Source organism: Cinclus cinclus, chromosome 1, assembly GCF_963662255.1.
Source record: "Cinclus cinclus chromosome 1, bCinCin1.1, whole genome shotgun sequence".
Taxonomy (NCBI): domain Eukaryota; kingdom Metazoa; phylum Chordata; class Aves; order Passeriformes; family Cinclidae; genus Cinclus; species Cinclus cinclus.
Genome location: NC_085046.1, coordinates 30425110 through 30444341, shown reverse-complemented (window position 1 = coordinate 30444341; position 19232 = coordinate 30425110). Strand labels below are relative to the sequence as shown.

Sequence of the window (19232 nt, the reverse complement as noted above, 5' to 3'; positions counted from 1 at the left end):
CAGAAATTTATCCATTCTGCTTTTCTGAGAAAATTACTTGCAATACCTTGCTGGTACACTTTTCTTCCTTGTTTATATAATCAACTGAATTGTAAACTTTTTATATTAAAAATAGAGTATGTAATCCTCCTGAAATCCCAGCGCCTGATCTTGTGTACTTCAGTGCTTCTGACAAGTTCACTGAAGAAGACTTATAATAAAACAATAAACCTGAGATATTTCAGACTATTGCCAGGAAAAAAAAAATATGCCAGTGCAGACAGGTTCTCACGAGAAATGGTCAGCAAGCAGTTGAACAGACACAGCAGTCGCTTCACAGGTGAGAAGGTATCACTCTGTTTAGGGTTTAGTAGGTTAAACCCAATGCTTTAAGTTCCATATAGACACCCATTTCCTAAGAGATCAGTAAAGCAGGCAGATGATCCATGAATTAGCACTGGGGAGGGTATGAAGGTATCCCTGTCCTCCACTTAAGAAAGAGTAAGATGACTTTTTTTAGAGACAAGGAAGCATAAGAAATTATCTATGTAATCCCCCTAAGATGCCCAAAAACCATAAAAATATGTATTGTAACAAGGGCTCAAATCTGAAGTTGTTTATTGAAATGGTCTAAAAATCTCTTTCTGGAAGTAATTACAGAAAAACCCCAGTATTATATTTAGTTAAACAGATGTATTCTGAAAGAAGAACATTTCAGTTGTCACATGAGAAGAGTTTTAAAGAACAGTATTGCACTAAGATTTTTTGGTATTTCCACTGTGTGTTTTTATGTGATGAAACTGATATTTTAGACAGAAGTGTTTTCTTTTGACAAATACACTGTGTTGTGTTTTGAGAGTCTGACTTCAGAGGGATGAGCTCCCCTGTGGTCTGTCTTTGAAGTATAAAATTTACCTGGGATTCTTCTATATGCCATCATTAATACTTTGCAGATATTAGTTCATGGACTTACAGGCACCATGGCTTGATTTCTGAAAGGAATAGATAGAAGAACAGTAGGCCAAATGAGTTATTTCATTAACCTTATTCCAGTGGGGCTTTGACCTGAGGGGCCGAAGACCTTACCCTGTGTTACTGATCTGTGTGCCATTTTCCTGTTTACTTTAGTGACTAACAGAGAAAGAAGAGCATATAGTTTTAATTAATTTTATATTCACAAAAGACCGCAGCCCACCTGGAAACATCTTTGAGCGTGTTGTTTTCCAGCTCCGTGGAGGATAGGTGAAGACCAGGTTTTATTTTGATAGATGCAGGTATAGATCCACAGGCACCGAGTCAACTGAACTCTTAAAACACATATTTCACAGAATAGTTTGTGACATGCACAAACAGCATTTTTATTTCTACAGAGGAACAACAGCCACTGCGAAGTTTAGCAAGTCACGCATTTTTTATTTATTTATTTTTGTTATTATTGCAAGCTCATACTGTCCACAGAACACTCCATGTGTTTTTCTTTCTCTTACCTCCACCCATTTCCTTCTGTTCTTGTTGCCTGTCTCCTACCTTTCCCTCTGGTACTTGAAAACAGTATGTAATCTTCACTTAGTACTGAGAGCCAACATAGGTGCCCATCAAGTGATTGTATTGCACCTCAGTTGTTTTCATTTTCTTCTTCAGCTTTTTTTCCCTATTTTTTTTCCCCATTGAAGACTACTACTCCCATTCTGCCTTATTCCTCATCTGCATTAAAAAGTTTTTATTCTTTTTTCTCACCCTCCTTCCACCCAATCTGTTTGAATGGATCCTCAGGTACTTAGAGACCTCTTGCTTTCCCCATCTACTCCTTCTCAGTGTCTTTGACTTTCCTAACGGAGTCCCAAGGTCATGACTGCTGCTGCTGCAGCTATCTCAAGCACCATTGACTCTTCTTGCACATCCTCCTTCCATACCATTCTTTTCTGTCCTCTGGATTTAAGACCTTGGGTTACCAAATGTCCAGATGAAATACTCTGTAATAGTACAGCAGGCCTGACATTTTTAGAAGTTTTCAGAGAAAATTCCCACATTTGCCCCTGACAACCATTAGCTCACTCGTTATTTCCCAAAGGTTTCCTATGTTATGTTTTACAGGGAAGTGGTAGAAAGTAGGTAGTGAGTAGGAAATATTTCTTGGGACTTCTGAAAGATTAAAGTTCCTCCTGAGAATCTTGTGAGGAAATCAGGTGTTAGAGGTTAAAAGGGAAAGTTAAGATGTGGTTCACAAACAGCACTGGTTCTGTTTAACAGAAATTAAAGTTCATTTCTAGCTCAGTATAACCTCTATGGATCAAGCTCAAAAGTGTCCTACAGTTCAAAAGCAGAAGTTTGTAACTGGGTGTTTGATTAGTGCAAATCATTTCTCCTGCCTGTAGCTAAGCTGCTGCATTGAGCAGTGGTCGATGAGTGGAAAAATCCCACAGGCAAACTCTGAGTGTGTGTGGCAGAGGGGAAAGTGGGAGGGATGGGAGCATAGACAGGAAGCGGGTGGTTTTCCAGAATTATCAAAGGTTCTGAACATCTCTGGTAGAATTTAGTCTGGTCTTGTCCTCAGTCTTGAAACATGGTGTGCAAATTACAGCCTGGTTGCTCTCTGGGTGGTATTTACCTTCATATCCTCTTGCCTCTCTCACCAGATTGCTGCTCAAGGCTCACTGGTAAAATGACAATTAAAATAAATCAAGAAATATTTAAATGCAAAATCAGGAAAGAATGGAGGCAGATGGGGACATTTAGAAACAGTAAAAAAACCGCATTTCTTATTGACCTTTGTAATTGTTTCAAGTATGTGTCCACATTGTATCTTCTCACCTCTTACAGCCTGAGTATCCTCAGACTGTTTTAATTTTGGCATAAGAGCATGTATGTTACACAGTTCCTCACAAAAATTCATCCCTTCTTCTGAAATATATCTCTACATCTGAATTTTTTTTATTCATATCAGTAAATCTCTTGTCTAATTCCAGTGGAACTGTAGTCACTGGTTTTACTGTTCATCCTTTGAACTATAATAAAGCTAAGATTCTTTTTAAAATAACATATAATTAACTCTTGGAATTCATTGGCTCTAGATAAGAAATTTGTAGGATTTAAAAATATATTAGATATTTATATGAATTGTATGTGCCTTTACGTTAGCCAGGATAAAAGTTCACAACAAAAGTAAGCTTTAGTACCTCAGAACAAGAACTGGACGCTTTCTAAGGATGCACAGAAATTTCTCCTGCAGCCACAGTGTGACGTGTTCCTTTAAAGATGATTTTCACCTCTGCTGAAGCATCTGGTACCAACTGTGACTAAAATCAGGGTAAGCCATAAGAGGGACAATGGGATTAATGTATTGCTAAGGAACAGAGACTTTTTTGGGGACAGACAGTTCTAGCCTGAGTTGAGGCAGTCAGGAATAACTGAATTGTTCAACGGTATATAAAGCTAGTATGAACTGAGAACCAAAATTAAGGCCACATGGTTAGCATGTACTTGAATAGGGTACTCAGCTACCTTAGGATTTGCCAGACTGTATCTTTTTATTTTAAATGGAAAATATTTTACAAAATTAAATTGCAGCTAGGCTAATAATTTGTTCCATTAACATTTAGTTAATGTGATATTATGTTGTACCAGCGAATAATCCTTGTGTGACATGACACACTAATGAACACTGGAAGATGAGGGGAAATAGAGATTGCAGAGTAATTCAGTGATCCTAACTGTTTGAAGAAAAATGTTTCTGATAAAACTTCTTTGGCACCATTTTTCATCACGGGTGGTCTTAAATTCAAGACTTAATGGTTGTGTGAGAGAAAAACTATAGATGAAAAAGAAGCATTCATATTAAATTTCTGGGTGGAGTTATACAGCCTGTACAACACAGGAGGTCAGAAAAAATTACCATTACAATTTTTTCTTGATTTAAATTCTATCAGTCTTCTAAGTGTCTACAGGTGATTAATAAAACTGTGACTTTGCCTTGGAAGAGAAAACAGAACAGACAAAGTTAATCTGCAGATGCATCCTGTCTGACTCTGAAACCGGTAAAGATTACATTACCCCAAATTAAACTAAAACTTCACCTTGCTGAATATAAAAATAGAGGTGCCAAACCAAAGTAAAGGACAGAAGAGCCAGCACCATAGGCAGTATGAGAAGAAACCAGTGACATGCTCCTTACCTACACACAAACTATGCTAATAACTACCATGAGAGGTTATGATTGCAGGAGATGTAATCCAGGTGATAATTTCAAATATAACTGCGTGCCACAGATAACATAGACACATGGACCACTCCAAAGGACAGAAGAGAATGACTAGATCTTTAGCCCTTAGCCATTAACTGTCCCCCAGGGAATACTGCAAATGCACAATGATCACAGCTTGAAAATGCACAGTTATACATTTACTGATCACTTGTGGGTTTTAATTTTTACTATGGAGGCCAAGATGATGCTGTCACTAAGCTTCTTCCCATGTGTGGGTGGAAACCACTAGTTGTCTTTAGATTCTTAGTTTATTTTTTCAGAACATGGTCAATTTGTCCATCCGCATCCCTGTAAGAATATGAGAGGTGTCATTCCTGTAGGAGGAGTGAATGAACCAAAAATGAAACATCAGATCCTGTGGAAAGTCAATATGGAGTTGGATGGGTAAATAAGGATTAAACTTCCAAACTCAAACCACAGGAAATAACAGGTTTTTGTTGTCCAGAATTGATTTGAGCCTATGATAATATAGGGTATTTTTCTATCTTTAAATACCTCCTACTTAATATATTGTTTGTTTGCTGTTTGTACTCCAGGGTGTAAGACATATACGGTGAACATTATGAAATCATAAAAAGTTCATTAGTAATATAGAAGGGTCATTTCAACATTTCAAACTGTGGGCTGGTTCTCTGCTAGTTCTACATTTTTTCTTGGTGGCCACATCACTCATTTGCATTCAGATGCACACCCAAAAATCTAAAATCCAACAACAACAAAAAAAAAGGGTCCCCTTATACAGGGAGCAAAGTCTAACATTTATCATTCAATGTTACAAATTCTACCTACATTAAAATTTTTTTCCCAACAAATTATTTCATTGTGCAAAACTGACAGTTCATTGAAAATGGAAACATTATAATAGATTTTAAAAACCTCTGAAGAAAGTCAGTTCTGCCCAGCTAGTACAGACACTGAATAAGGAACAGTGATTTTGAGTCAATTTATGACAATCAGATAGTTAGTTGTACCTAGGTGGAGAATTCTGCCTGTTGGTGCTAAAAGGAGCCCTGGCCAGGATTTTCTTTTCCATCTCAGCTCCTCCTATTTTCAAGGAGCTTCAATTTTCAGAGTGTCTGTAGAGATCAATCTCTCCTCAGTGGAGAGCATAAGACCTACACAAACTGCCTGCTGCCCCCATTGTGTTGCCCAAATGGTGGCTGGGCACACCACCCCATTTTTTGTTCTTGAGCCATTCATTGCTTAGCAGTTTGTACTGTTTCTTTGTTCTGGCTGTCTTCTTTTAGCAAAACCAAGTACTGTGCATGTATTTTTGTTTGTTTGTTTGCTTTTTTTATGATTTTATCTTGTCTTTCAAATTGGAAGCTCATGTAAAAAAAATCATTCTTTCCATAGTACTGTTGAACTACCATGTTTTTTTTCCTTCCATTGTTTGGGTTTGGTGGTGCTTTTTGTTCTTTTTTTTTTTTTTTTGTTACAACAAATATTTTTTTTCCCAAATCTCTTTTAGTAATAGTGACCATGGAGGTTGCCTGTAATGGCAGTAGACAAGCATTTTTCCATTCCAAGCACGGGAGTGGAGTCTGGTGGTATCCCTCCAAAGGAATATAGCAAACCTTTAGGTGGCAGCCAAGGGCTGCAGTTTCAATCCCTAGATTTTTTAGTAGTGCGTTTCATTGTCTCTGCCTCAGCTGGCAAGCAGAATATGAGAAACAATGAATTTCTAATCCATCCAAAAGTAAAAAAAAAAAAAATGCAGGTGAAACAATCTTTAGAAAGTTGGATATATCTGGATATACAGAAGTACAGCTGGGACTCTACAGTCTGTTGCTCTTCCACCAAACCCTGTTCGCTCCTAAGAACTCTTAAAAGCACTCCCTAAACCCCAAAGTCTTACTCCTAATGATAAATTTATCATTAAAATGGCATTTAATCTAGTGCCTTCATGCTGTGCTCAGGACATGAATGATGATTTGTGTGCAGGAATGGGTGGAGGTTGGAAACCCTTGGTGCCTTAGCACGTACATCCTCTGCCCCATGGCCATCGCAGCAGGGCAGTGGGGACTGCTGATCCTCTTCCTCTCCCACAAAGTGATGTCTCCTGAGCATCTCCAAAGGTGGTCATTCAAATGGTACCTTCAGGAATTATTGCTCCTACCCATTATTTCAGTTCCACTCTAAATCACATTTTTGTGAAAATGGCAGGTTGTTGTTTTTTTTCATAAAATAAACTATCCTGAACTTACACTGCTGCAGTTACGCAGTATATATGTTGAAATATATTCTAACAATGTGCTCTTAAGTTGTCTAGAGATATCAAAGTGTTTTTTACTGAAAATAAAACTCTCTGAAAGAAACTGTAGGCTCAAGGGTCTCCCTTAGGGAAAGAAATGCATCTTTGTTTTTCTAAATAACTGCACAATGATATCTTTTGATGCAGAACTTGCCTTTCTTTTTTATTTTTTTAATTGCTGGCATTTTCATACAGGAAAATATGACTGCATTTGTATTATGTAGTTTGGGAGTTAAAACTAGAGAATGAGAGATTTACAAATAACCTCATTTGTTTACTGTAATGTTCCCGAAGTTTTTCTTTGCACAATTTACAATCACGTGCAGCTACAAATCCTGTTGTTTACCTCTGCAGTCTAATGCAGGATACATTGCCTCATGACCCCACAGAGAGGTTCAGATGTTCAAAAATTGCAGTGCCAAAAAACTACATATGTGCAGAACAAATACCCAAATGCAACACTGAGACAAGGAATTGTACCCTGACCGTGAACCAGATGTTAAAAATCAAGTAGTTTAACTTAAACGACTAGTGGTTCAGTGACTAACAAGATTTACATTAGAATATATTACTTTCTCTTGAGGAGTTTCTGAAGGTGTAAGATCTGCCTGAGTGTGAGTATTTATTAAGATTTTTTTTCTTCCTTTTCCCTACTTTCTTTTTTATTTTCTTTTTCCTTTTCACATTGTCTATTTTGTATGAGCCTATGTGTGTGACTGGAGACGTACATTAGCCTGATTTCCAGTATTTCTGAATCTTCAGGTGCCAGCAAGGGTCTCTTCAGAAGATGTACAGCTGCAATAAAGCATAGCTGGACTGGGGCTAGCACAGCTGCCTCCCTGCAGAGCCTGTTCTCTGGTTTGTGTCCTTAGCTTTGAGCAGGAACAGAGTGGAAGGAAAGAGGAGACCAAGGCTGTCTGTTCCCACCTGTGGAGAGGTGCCTTGTGTTTCCTTAGGCTGTTTCTCCTTACCCTCACACATTGCTGCATACCTCAGGCTACAGGAAAAGGGCAAGCATCAAGCATTACAAATTCTTTGCATTTTAATTGTTCGCTCCCATTATCTGGCCCAGACTTCCACTCATTCATGTCTCTGCTTGACTGGTTCCAAGAGGTTTGCATTCATCTCCAGAGAGCAAAGAAGGCAACATCTAATTCACATGGTTGAAATTTCTTAGTAAACAGAATGGGCAGGGCTGATGTGGAATACAGCCAAAATACTGTAAAAGATACCATTTTTATTCAAGAGGCACCAGTAGATGTTTACAAGATAAAAAAGGTAAGGACAAAAGTTTTCCACCCATAAGAACACCCACTCCTCTTGCATGTATATTCCTTATTACTGGCATTTTTTTGTTCATATATCAAAACTTTGAAGGCCGGCTTAATGGAAATAGAGTTACTAAATGATCCAGTTACCTTTTAGTTAAATATTTTATTACTTCATAAATATTTTCTTCAAGTAAAAAATGCCCATCCACTCCTATTCAAACATGAAATCTCTCTTAGGGAAAAATTTTTTTGGAGGCTCTGTCTTATAAACAGGTTCGCTAAGTGATAGTGACCAGAAGGGCATTCATGTGCTCTCGTTCTGAGCTACACAAAGATAATTTGTGGCACATTTCCCTGCTCGGGGAATATTTGGGATATGGGGGTGGTTTGAAATGTTTGTTTGGATGAGAAGAGGAATGATCTCAGAAGTTACCAGGAAGAAGAGGCCTATTGAAATAGGAGGTAAGGGAGGACGTGTCCAGTATAGTGAAGAAGGAATTACACATTAGCTCATATAAATAATAATAGCAGGTGTGGGTAATTGCACTTTAGCAATACTGTTTTTGAAAGCAGTTAAGTTGTAGTTTCTTAGCAACTGCTGCTGACGGCTATGTTTTAAGTGGCCAAAGCTTTCAACGCTCTCAGCCTTCTATACAGCAGTATTATATGGAGGGAAACACTAAAGCACAAGTGTTCCTACTCTGTAAACAAAACACAACAGAGGGTCAGAGCTGCAGAGGAGGTGATGAAATAGAAAAAGCAGAAATTACATCTACATTTCTAGGTAAGCCTTTTCAGGAACAACTGCTGAGGAAGAATATTTAGGGAGAGAGGCATGATCCATGACATACTAGATCAAATAGGTAGGCCTTAGGGAATATTGCCAGGGAGATAATTTGTAAGTAGGTAACTTTGTTATTATGTTGGCACGTAAAATCTACTTGTCTGTATATAAGGGTACACATAAAAGATTTTTTTTTATGTTAATGAGCGTATCTGTGTTTAGTGGGAAATGTCAATGTTGTAACTAATGTTCATCGCTTTGAACCATGCTGTCAACTTAATGTTGAATAAGAATATCTCCTGGAAGAAGCCTGTGATTAAGCTAACCAAGAAGAGTTAGAAAAGTGTTAAGGAATTTAATTAGTCTTTTGGCTAGTTCATGCAAATTTACATTTGACTGATTCATATTCTAGCATCTCAGTTGTTTCCAATTCCTTATAAATGCTCCACAGGAAGGTTTTTCTGATTGTTAATATTATCCCCAGTTAGCTAGGTCCTATCCTAGCAGTCAGCAACATGCTCTTAATTCCATAGAACCATCAATAAGTTAACTGTAATTTTTTCCTCTTTTGAAACCAGAGTATTTTCTATTAATATAAAGGCTTGGATAGTTCATTCTGGGTAAAAGTTCTCCAACACAAGGTGGAAAAGCTAATGTAGTATTTGAAGCATATCTTGGATCAACAGGTTTCAAATTCTGGGTCTTTGCCCTAACCTCTAGCTTATGATTTTGGTAAGTGGGAATGTCAACCTGTCTCTTACACAAATGCCCTTATTCTGGCTCCGTAAAATTCTTTTTACTTTTTTAAGGTAAAAGTTATATATGCAAAAGATAGGTGGAATTGGCCTCTACAGGTTTTAAAACACTTTAATTATTTTCCCATTATCTTCCAAGTGCAAAACACATTCCTCTAGCCTGTCTTTCTTTAACAGCTATATAGGAAGATGTTTCTGGAAGGAACCTGTTCTAACATGGCATTCCACTGTGTCCTTCATGAGGACAGTGCTATGTTTATTTAGACTGAGATGAGATTATACAAAATGTATGCAGTCCCAAAGGCTGATAAATAGTAATCTGGCTTATTTTGCTCAATTCATCAGCTTTTTAGCTCTTATCTTGTGTAGCTGTGTACAACCTCAAGAATGACACAGATGCCAGAATAATCACGCTTAAAAGTCACATTTTTATTATGTGATCAAAAGCACATGCAGTATTCCCGGAGGCTTCCTATGATAGCTCCACACATTTAGAAACAGTTAATGGCTTTGGAGAGAAGAACTTATTTATCCATGACTGTTTGCTATTAGATGGGGAGTCTCCAAATATTATTTTGCTGGGAAAAGGCCTTTGGCCTTTTAATAACTTCTCATTGAAGTATCTACCCTCCAGCTTTTACTGTAACTTATTGAAATGAATCTGATGTTCTTTCTCACATTTCACTGTTTTATTCCCAGCTTGCTTGTTAATTCTTCATGTAACATAAGAACATCTTTCAGTACTTCCCTGTCTTGTTTTTTAAATTTATATTCCGTTATAGTTGATGAATGCCATGGCTTTCATTGTGGCATGGTACCCAGATGTTCCATCACAGGATATATTTATTGGCTTGGATTTAGGACAGAAAACACTAACACTGCCCAAACCTGATTAATAATTTTTTTCAGTACCTTCAATTCTGGTGAATATGCTCCTCTTTCTTCCTGCAAGTGTTCATATAGTTTTCCAACAGAAGTACTAAATTACAAATATGAGTGGACTGTGATACACTCAGATTTTCAAAAATGGCCTGGATTAAAAGTACCTTGGAACTGACCAACATAATTTTGGATATCCAGCTTACACAGGACCTGATTTTCCTTCTAGTTCCCACTGAAACCAAGTGGATTGAAGTCTGAAGATGGCTGCACACACCATTTTTCTTAGAAAGACAGACTTAGTTCCAAACAAAGTTGCCCCCCTTTTCTATGTTCCTTTTTTAATCTATCTGAACTAGAAAATGTAGGCTTGTATTATTAAAAATCAGTTGTTACAGATACTGCTACTTTTTTTTCTTTCCCACTGTGGAATAGGAATTTATTTCTTTCAACATTTTTATTAAACATTATTGATACCATCTTTCTTTACTCTGTTGCTATTTCTCAATCATCTTTGTATGATTCAAGCATGTTGTTCTGAGTGATATTCAGGAGCCACTTCCATGATTGTATGTCCTGTTCACTTAGTCACTTAGGCCATGTTGGTTTTGAAAGCCATCTTCATTGTGTGATGGCTGGGCACCTATCCTGTAAATGAACATGTTTTGTTTTTTTTTTTTTTTTTGGTTGAAAAGAGATGATGCTGTCTCTACAGAGCTTCTGTCTATTACTCCCAATTCAACCACTGACACTTCATTTCCCTTTTATTGTCTGTAACCTGTGACTAAAATGCAGCAGTGACTCACTATTGAAACGTGTCCATATTTTTCTTCTTAACGTTATGCTTCTTTTCAAAGTATGGGCATGCCAGCTCTAATGTGCACGTGGCATCATTGGGAAAGAATTTGGAGGCAGAAAAAAAGTATTCATTCCTTTCACCAGAAATTTCACCTATTTAAAGATTTTAAAGCAGGCAGATGGGAAATGCCTAAAAAAGTACAAACCCAGGGGAAGCAGAAAAAAGAGCAGGTTGGAATGGACCATCTGTGAAAACTTTCTGAGTATCAGATGTAAGGCTTGAATTGCTGGCATAGAGAATGAAAGCATCATTATCTCCAGATGATGCAGATGTTGGGTCTGCCTCAAAATATTGCAAAATTGTTCAGTCTTTGCAGCAATAATTTTCTAAGTTGGATGAATGGCATAATCTGAGCTGGATTCAATTGGCTGCCACCACCTGGCCAATCAAGTAAAACGGGGGTCCTTTCTTTGTCCAGCAAGTTCTGATGGAAATATCCTCTTTAAAAAACCAAAATCAAAAACAAAAACAAAACACTCCTCAATTTTATTTATTTCTCTGGGTGCATGCATTTGACGAAATGAAGAAACTATTGTTTCATTAGTATTGATGCTAATGAGGAGTTATGTTTTAAAAAAATCTTTAGTGCTATTATCTAGTAGCAATAAATGGTTTTCAGCTATAAAATCTTTCCCTGAGATGAAAGGGTAGACAGCGACAAACATGGACAGGAAGTGGTACTAGCTGGAGTTTAAAGAGATGCTCTAAAATGAACTTTATGATTTTGAAAGTAATTTTAAAGTCATCTTGCCCTGTTCTTTTCCCCCTTCTCCTCATGGGATTTTGTTTGTTAGGGTTTTTTTTAATTGTAGGTCCCAGCTTGTGAGTAAAAATTTGGAATGTGTGTGTCTATAACAACATAATTAGTGAATACAGTGAGCCATTGAAATTGGAATGAAAAATTCCTGACCAGATTTTCTAACAGCTGCTGAAGTCATGTGGATAAGCCTGCTCCCTGTCTGAACATCACGGGAAAGAGATCAAAGGATTGTTCAGAGCTAATCATGCCTAGAGAAGGGTAAAAGAAACAATGGAAAAACTATGTTTATTTTTTCAGTTTTTTAAAATTGCTTGTGTTCATAATTATTTTATAGAGAACTGAAACCTTGCTTCAAAACTTTCAGGCTCAATTTGAAATTATTCACCCAGACTCTCCATAGGAACAAGCATGTTGCCATGGAAATGGACCAGAGCAAGGACAAAATATAGATGCACATAGATTCCCCAGAGGAATGTAATTTGAGGCATAAGTATACTACTTACAAAGTATAAACAGTGTCCTGGTATGCTTTGTTTTCTTCATCAAAAGTGCAATAAAATATTCCTAATCCGAAATGATTTGTTGTTGTTTTAGGACCACTTTTAAACCTTTTAAATTTTAAAAGGCTAGGCTTTCTTCTAACATTTTGTTCACTTATTTTTTTAATAAAAGGCAATAAAGAAACTTTTTTGACGTTGCCTAAGTGCTCTTAAAAGAAAAGAGTAAATCAGCAATAAATTAGATAAAACTTCACAGAAAAAGCAGTGGTGAAGACTTTGCTGATGCAAAGGGATCTTGCTTGCTGTGAGTTTAGTATTCCTAGCAAATGTGTAAAAATTTATTCCTTTTTCTTCATTGCTGTAAAATATGCTGAGCCCATGTGGAACTTCTGAGGGAGAAAATATGAGTGCTTTTGCTCTGAAACATACGCATCTTCCACTTGGCATAAGCAAAAAACTTTGGTTTTTTGATCAAAGGACCTCTTCACAGTAATTCGCCAAATGGAAATTTCCTGCTGAGGTCAGTATTGCATTTATTTACTGTATTTTGGGGATCTCTGTGAGTATCCAAAGGGAGGGTGTCAAAATGATGGAGCCAGGCTCTTCCTGGTGGTGCCAAGCCCCAGAGCACGGGACAGATGGGCAGAAACTGCTGCACAGGAAATACCGCCTGAACAAAAGGAAGAACTTCTTTACTGTGCAGGTGACCAAGCACCGGAACAGATTAACCAGAGTTGTGAAGTCTCCCTCACTGAAGATAGTCAAGAACCATCTGCGCTCAATCCTGTGCCAGGTGCTCTAGGATGACCCTGCTTGAGCACGGAGGTTGGACCAGATTGTGGTCCCTTCCAACCTCACCCTTTCTGTGATTCTGTGAACACAAAGAAGAAAATATTCAAACAATAAATTAGAATGATCAGCTTCATGGATACCCTGTTCTTAATATTACATCTGAAAGCTATTAAAGAAAATTGATTTCTCTTCAGGGATGCTTTATTGACAATTATTTGCACAGATTTTAAAATATTTCTCTACAGCTATGGCCACCAGCCAAGTTTTTGTGTGAAAATGACTGGGTCTTTTATAAGTTCTTTACATCATATGTATTACCTAATATAGATGTGTATCTGTGCTCAGAATTAATCTTGCTGGAGAACTAAAATACTTGGAAACCCTTCCAAATAAGTGCTCAATCAAATGGGAAGTAGGCACCAAATTACCTCCTTCAGAGTGCTTCTATACATGCACGAATACTTCTTCTTTAATGAGTTTAAATTCCTTGAAAACTTGATGCTTGAATTTGAGTTCTCTGTTTCTCTTGTGTTTTCATTTCTAAAAAAAAAAAATTTTTTTGGAACACACTGATTTTTTTTTTCTCCAAAGCTGGTCACTAATATTTGGATAAGAAGTACTGTCACCTCCTCATTCAGTTCTGGAAGTAGATGGTTAAACTAATGCCTTTAGAGGTTCAGAAATATTGTTTGTACCTATTCTTTACCTAAACCCTAGCTGGGGTCTTAGGAGCTTACCCTGAATGATTCTTTCACTAGTAATGTCAAGTTCAAAAGGAATTTATGTATGCCCATGGAGGTTCTTTAAAGGGAAAACTTAATTTCCAAGATATAAAAATGTTCCCAGTGCTGTCTGAACCAGGCTGACTTATGTGTGGGACAGAAATGGTTTGAGTGTTGAAAATGGAAGAGGAATTGACTGAAGTTTTGGTGAAGTTTCAAGGGCAACCAAGCATCTGTAATAAAGGTGAAACAAAGAGCTTAAACAGGAAGGCAAAATGCTAATGCTCTGTAAAAATAGTTAGTTTGAAAGTTTTGCTTTTATTAAAAAGGCAAATATATGCCACCAACAGGCAGAAAAAAACATGGATCAAAAAGACACATAGCAAAATGTTACCTCTGGGAACTAGTAATAGTCACAGCTGCATTAAAATCCCATCAAGCAAAGAAAGTGTGCTCCACATCACACAGACAACAAAACATAGGCTGGTGGCATGGCAGAAGCAATGCATTCTTCAGGCAGAGGCAGCGCACTGAAATGGTTACACTTGGACAAGCTGAGCTACTACATTCAGAACAAATGCACTTCTAGCGTCAGCAAGCAAGGCATAAATCCAGATGATTGTTTTTAAATAAGCTGTTGCACCACTGTGATTACTGGCATGAGCCAATTTTTTTGGTAGTGGTCGAGCGTGACATGAAAATGTGTTATTTGGGTATTGACAGCATAGAACAAGATAATTGGAAGGCCAGGAATCAGCAATGGGCAGGTAAGAGGCAATGCCGTTCTACTTGTTGAAAAGTAGAAGATGAGAACCTGAGGGATGGCTGCCCTTCTGCTCTTGTAAATTCATTTTCTGCTTCCTCTGAAAAGTTTCAGCAGAATACATAGTTTGGTACATAGTTTGAAACATAAAGCAAGTTTCCCGGAAATCCAGATGTGAACAGTCTCTTTATATATTCTAAAAAGGGAGAAAAATTTTAGTCTTTTAGTTTAAAAAAGTACATTGAGGCATCGCAAATGAAAGTTCCGGTGTTACTTGGAGTATGTGAAAACCGAGCACTTTATGAAAACAAACCCACAAAAAGGCTTTACCTGCCCCCACACACAGCTATGCACAATGACCAGAAAAGCTCCCCAGAACTGAAGCGTAGAGCACAATGGTTTGCACACAATGTAGATGATAAGCAAAGCAGTCATAGGAGACAAAGTCATATTTGGAGATAAAAACTGAACTACTGAAATATGAATGTCTTACCAAATGGAAAGCAATTACGTAGAATCTTTGAAAAGGAAATGATGGTTTAGTGACATCTAGTGATAGTAACGCTTGTCTAGATATTTCCATCAAAATAGGACATAAAATATTCATTTGGGGCAAGCCATATTATACTCTAAAGGAAAATATGGTTCATGCAGATGTTCAGATTTTTGCTGGGAAAATCCAAATGCTGTGTATAATTTTGGGGTTTAGCAATTTAAAAGTCACTTGAAATCAAAAGTGAACTGCAAGCAATTTTAGTTCGTCTTGGAAAAATGGAATTGAATAAAAATAAGCAAAGCAAAATGTAGGTGACTAAAAAAAATGAAAAATGTAACTGGTGCATGATTTTACCATGAAAATAAATCCCATGGGGGACCTTCTACTCTTCAGGTTGTTGAAATTTGATTCATTTAAAAGTTCAAATATTCTATAAAGGCAAACACAAATGCTGTCTGTTTTCTAGGTGTAAGCACTGAAGCTCTGAACTGACTATGGCACGTTTTCATGTTAGCAACAGAATCATGAAATGAATGTGTTTTTATTGTCTGTCTGCAGAGCCCCAAGGAGTAGAGCTTATAATGAAAACACTGAAAAAGTTAAGTGATATAACTATTCTTTAAGACTGAGCTTTTGTTGAAATGATAAAAAACCCCATCCTTTATGTTGTATTAAAACAGTATCCTTTAATCAAATAAAAAAATACAAGATATTATTTTCTGCACTTTCACTTGCATGGTAACATTAATTAAAAAAAAAAAAAAAAGCCCCACTGTAAAATATCTGAAGCCATACAATGAAGTACTCTTTTAAGACAGAGGCCCAGTGTTACAAAAGATTTGATTCAAGTCAAGCAGTAGAAGTTCCTATGTCATAAAACATTGTTCCAGACACACCACTGCTAATCACACATAAGTCAATAAATGTAACAACAGGTATTTCATAATCAGATGCAAGAGCCAGATAGGAGTGTAAGAATGTGAAAATCAGAAGAAATTAAGTGGACTTTTTTCACTTTATGCATATTTCTAACAGCAGATGACCACAGATAAGGGGTCAGTCTCCCCATAACTCTTATATTTTCCCAGAAGTCTCTCCCATTTTTGCACTTTCTGTTCTGTATTTACCTCATTTGTAACCTTTTCATTTTATTTCTTTTAGGGTTTTTTTGTTTTTTTTTTTTTTTTTTTTTTTTTTTTTTTTTTTTTTTTGCCAAACCAAGTGGAAAATCACAGTTCTTTAATATGAGACCATAACTTCTCTGTTCCAAGGGCAAGCTGATTACTTTACTGTTAAGGAACAAATATAAGAACCACACAAGAAAATCGAACAGTTCTTTCCTAGTTCCTAAGCTGTGGGTTTTTTGGCAGGAGGAGGATATTGTTGGCTTTTATTTATCTTTAATTTCATACCATGCAAAGCTGCCCCCAAGCACCACTGGGCATGACACCCTTTGCTCTGATATGAAACATGAACTGTTGATGTTCTGCCCAAAGAACGTCTTGGGAAGAGCAAGATGTCAGTGTGGTTACTGAATGCCTGCTTCCCAATGCTATGACAAGGAAAAACATGTATTAGCACAAAACCCAAAGCATCTATTGCAGAATTCAGAACGGTTCATGTATGCTACAATAAAATAGGCTTCCAAACAGCCTAGAAAGATAAACGCAGATCTGTGAAGTTGGAAGCAGGATTATGATAAAATGATGTATTTTGTGTGTACAGACCCATTGTGCAGAAATTATAATAAGGTGAGAATGACAGCTGGATATTTTCTGGTGTGTAGTTTTTCTGTCAAAGAAAACTAACCTGCTGGAAATGGAAATATCCTGGGGAATGTTGATCTCTGTAGACACTTGTTTGGCTTTTTCACAAAGTGGGTTTTAGACTTTGGCTGCTGATCTAGACATCAGGATCCCAGAGTTTTCATTAACTGACCCTTCAGATACTTGCCGCTTCCTGACTGCCAAGAGCTCCATCCTTCCAGGACAGTGTAATTCAGCATGTGAAAGCTCAGAGTCCCTGGGAACTCATTGCCCAAATATCCACCCACTAAAGTGCCTAGGCAACATAGCTGCCTTCAATAACATGAGTTCAGCCGTTGAAATGTTTTGCTTTTTAAGAAATTATAGCTCTTAGTCTCCCATTCCAAACAGAAATCAATTTTCAACATTTCATTTTGATTTGTGATCCTTAAAAAATAATAAATATTACCTTAAAAATTACCAGAGAAGAATGATGTGAAAACAAAATGAAAGAAAAAAGGGAAAGTTCAGTGGAGGTGGAAAAGCTGGAAATAATTATTATTATTAAAATTGATGAGCTGGATGTTAAATGCAAGAAAATGTGTCAGTATAGCACGTCAATGGGACCCTTTTAAAATATTCATATTCTCAGGTAAAAAGAGCCTCTTCATACCTGTGTTTTCTTTTGTCTTTTCTCTTTGCATTGTTATCTGTTGTACTCAGACTAGAGCCACATAGCATTTATTAGTACAACACCAAGGGCAGGAAAACTCTCAGAAATAGAGACCTCCAAGACTGCATCTTGAGATTATCAGCATTTTTTAAGAAAACCCAGGGGTGGAATTCTGACTTGGTTTATATCCCTGACTATTAATTTTAATGAGACTGTTATTGAATACTATTTTCTTTTCTCAGGTGCAATAGAGGTACATTAACTTAAGTAGTGTTATTATTCTGGTGTTTGAGCCAGCAGATCTCATTCATTACTTTCAAGTTGACTACAATTTCTTTCAGTTCTTTCTGTTCTTTCCTGTGATTTATTTAACCTTTTTTAATTTGGATTTTTTGGCCATTATGGAATCTTTAATTTCACACAGCTATTCTGTGAAAGGTGTTCCTTAGACTGTGATTAGAATTTCTCTGCATATCTGCCCTTTTATGCAGAACTCTCCCCAAAAAAATCTCATTTTCATTCTATGCAATAGTCATTGTTTTGCCCTCCTTTCTGGCCACCAATCTGACATGTACTTTGTGACCTGCTTAATCTTCATCTAGTTCAATGATTAACTTGGCATCGCAGATTATTTAGCATATTCCTGTTGTGGCAATTTTGCAACTTATTGTTCTATTCATCCTGACCACTAACACTTAAACTAATATTGTTATCCATAATCATTGCCCGTCAGCTGAAGTAGTTAAAGTCTTGTGCAATCTTTATACACGAGCAGAGGTGTTTGAGTGCTTGTATAATCCTTATAGAATGACATTTTACTGCGTTCCTTTTGTTTTTCTTATCATAACATCTAATTCTTCTTCTGCCAACCAATTTTAAAACATATTTCTTCTCATGTAGGTTGCTTAGAGTCTAAATATTTTTTCAGCTATTTGCTTTCACAGTATAATATAATCTTAGACCCACATGAAATTCTGATGGAAAAAAACCTCTGGAAACATCTAGTTCAACTTCCTGTTCACATCAGCTATAAAGGCAGACCAGGCTTCTCTGGGCTTTATTGTGAAAACAAAGGATGGACATAGCACATCCTCTTCATAACCAGGCAACCTGTTTCAGCTGATGTAAGCTTTTCCTTCTATGTAGTCTGGACTTTTCCTTTTTCAGTGTACGCCCATTGCCTCTCAACAACACCATCGCATTGTTATGAACAGCCTGGCTCTCTCTTCTTAATTACACTCCATCATTTTCTAGGTAGTTCCTTTGAAAACCTCTCAGCAGAATAGTCTCCTTCTTTTTATTAGGCCACAGAACCAAAATCTTTGTTATGTTTGAACATTGACCATCATCTTAAAAACCTAAACTAATGCCAGCATGTGTAATTTTTCTATTGCTTTACCCTTTGCTACAGTCACATTTGCTGCTGTGTCCTGTGCTTCAGACAGAAGTTGATTAAATAACTCCATTCAGCTCTCTCAGGAGTACTTTGCCATGTTTTAGACCATTTTCTCTTGTCAGGAGGTAGTCAGAGTGTGAATTGGTGGCACTGTTGTTAATTTAATTAAGTGATAACCTCCCCATTTCCAATGTGTATTTTGGCAACAGCCAAGGCATTCATTACAGACCTAGCAGTTCTTCACTAACCTATTAAGATCAATCATCAGGCATGAACCTTCTGGAATTTTACCACACTTTTATTTCAGCTCTATCTCCAGTTTTCCATTTTTTTCCCCAGTATT

The 19232-nt window shown here is 37.0% G+C and overlaps 1 protein-coding gene across 1 annotated transcript in view; it reads left to right on the top strand.

Annotated features, from left to right (window-relative positions):
- Nucleotides 1–276: 276 nt before the first annotated feature.
- MACC1 (MET transcriptional regulator MACC1) overlaps nucleotides 277–19232 on the top strand; it is a 73674-nt gene continuing 54718 nt past the window's right edge. The window contains exon 1 of the mRNA XM_062501222.1: nucleotides 277–327. Within this exon, the coding sequence (XP_062357206.1) occupies nucleotides 277–327 (51 nt within the window). The remainder of the gene's footprint in view (nucleotides 328–19232) is intronic.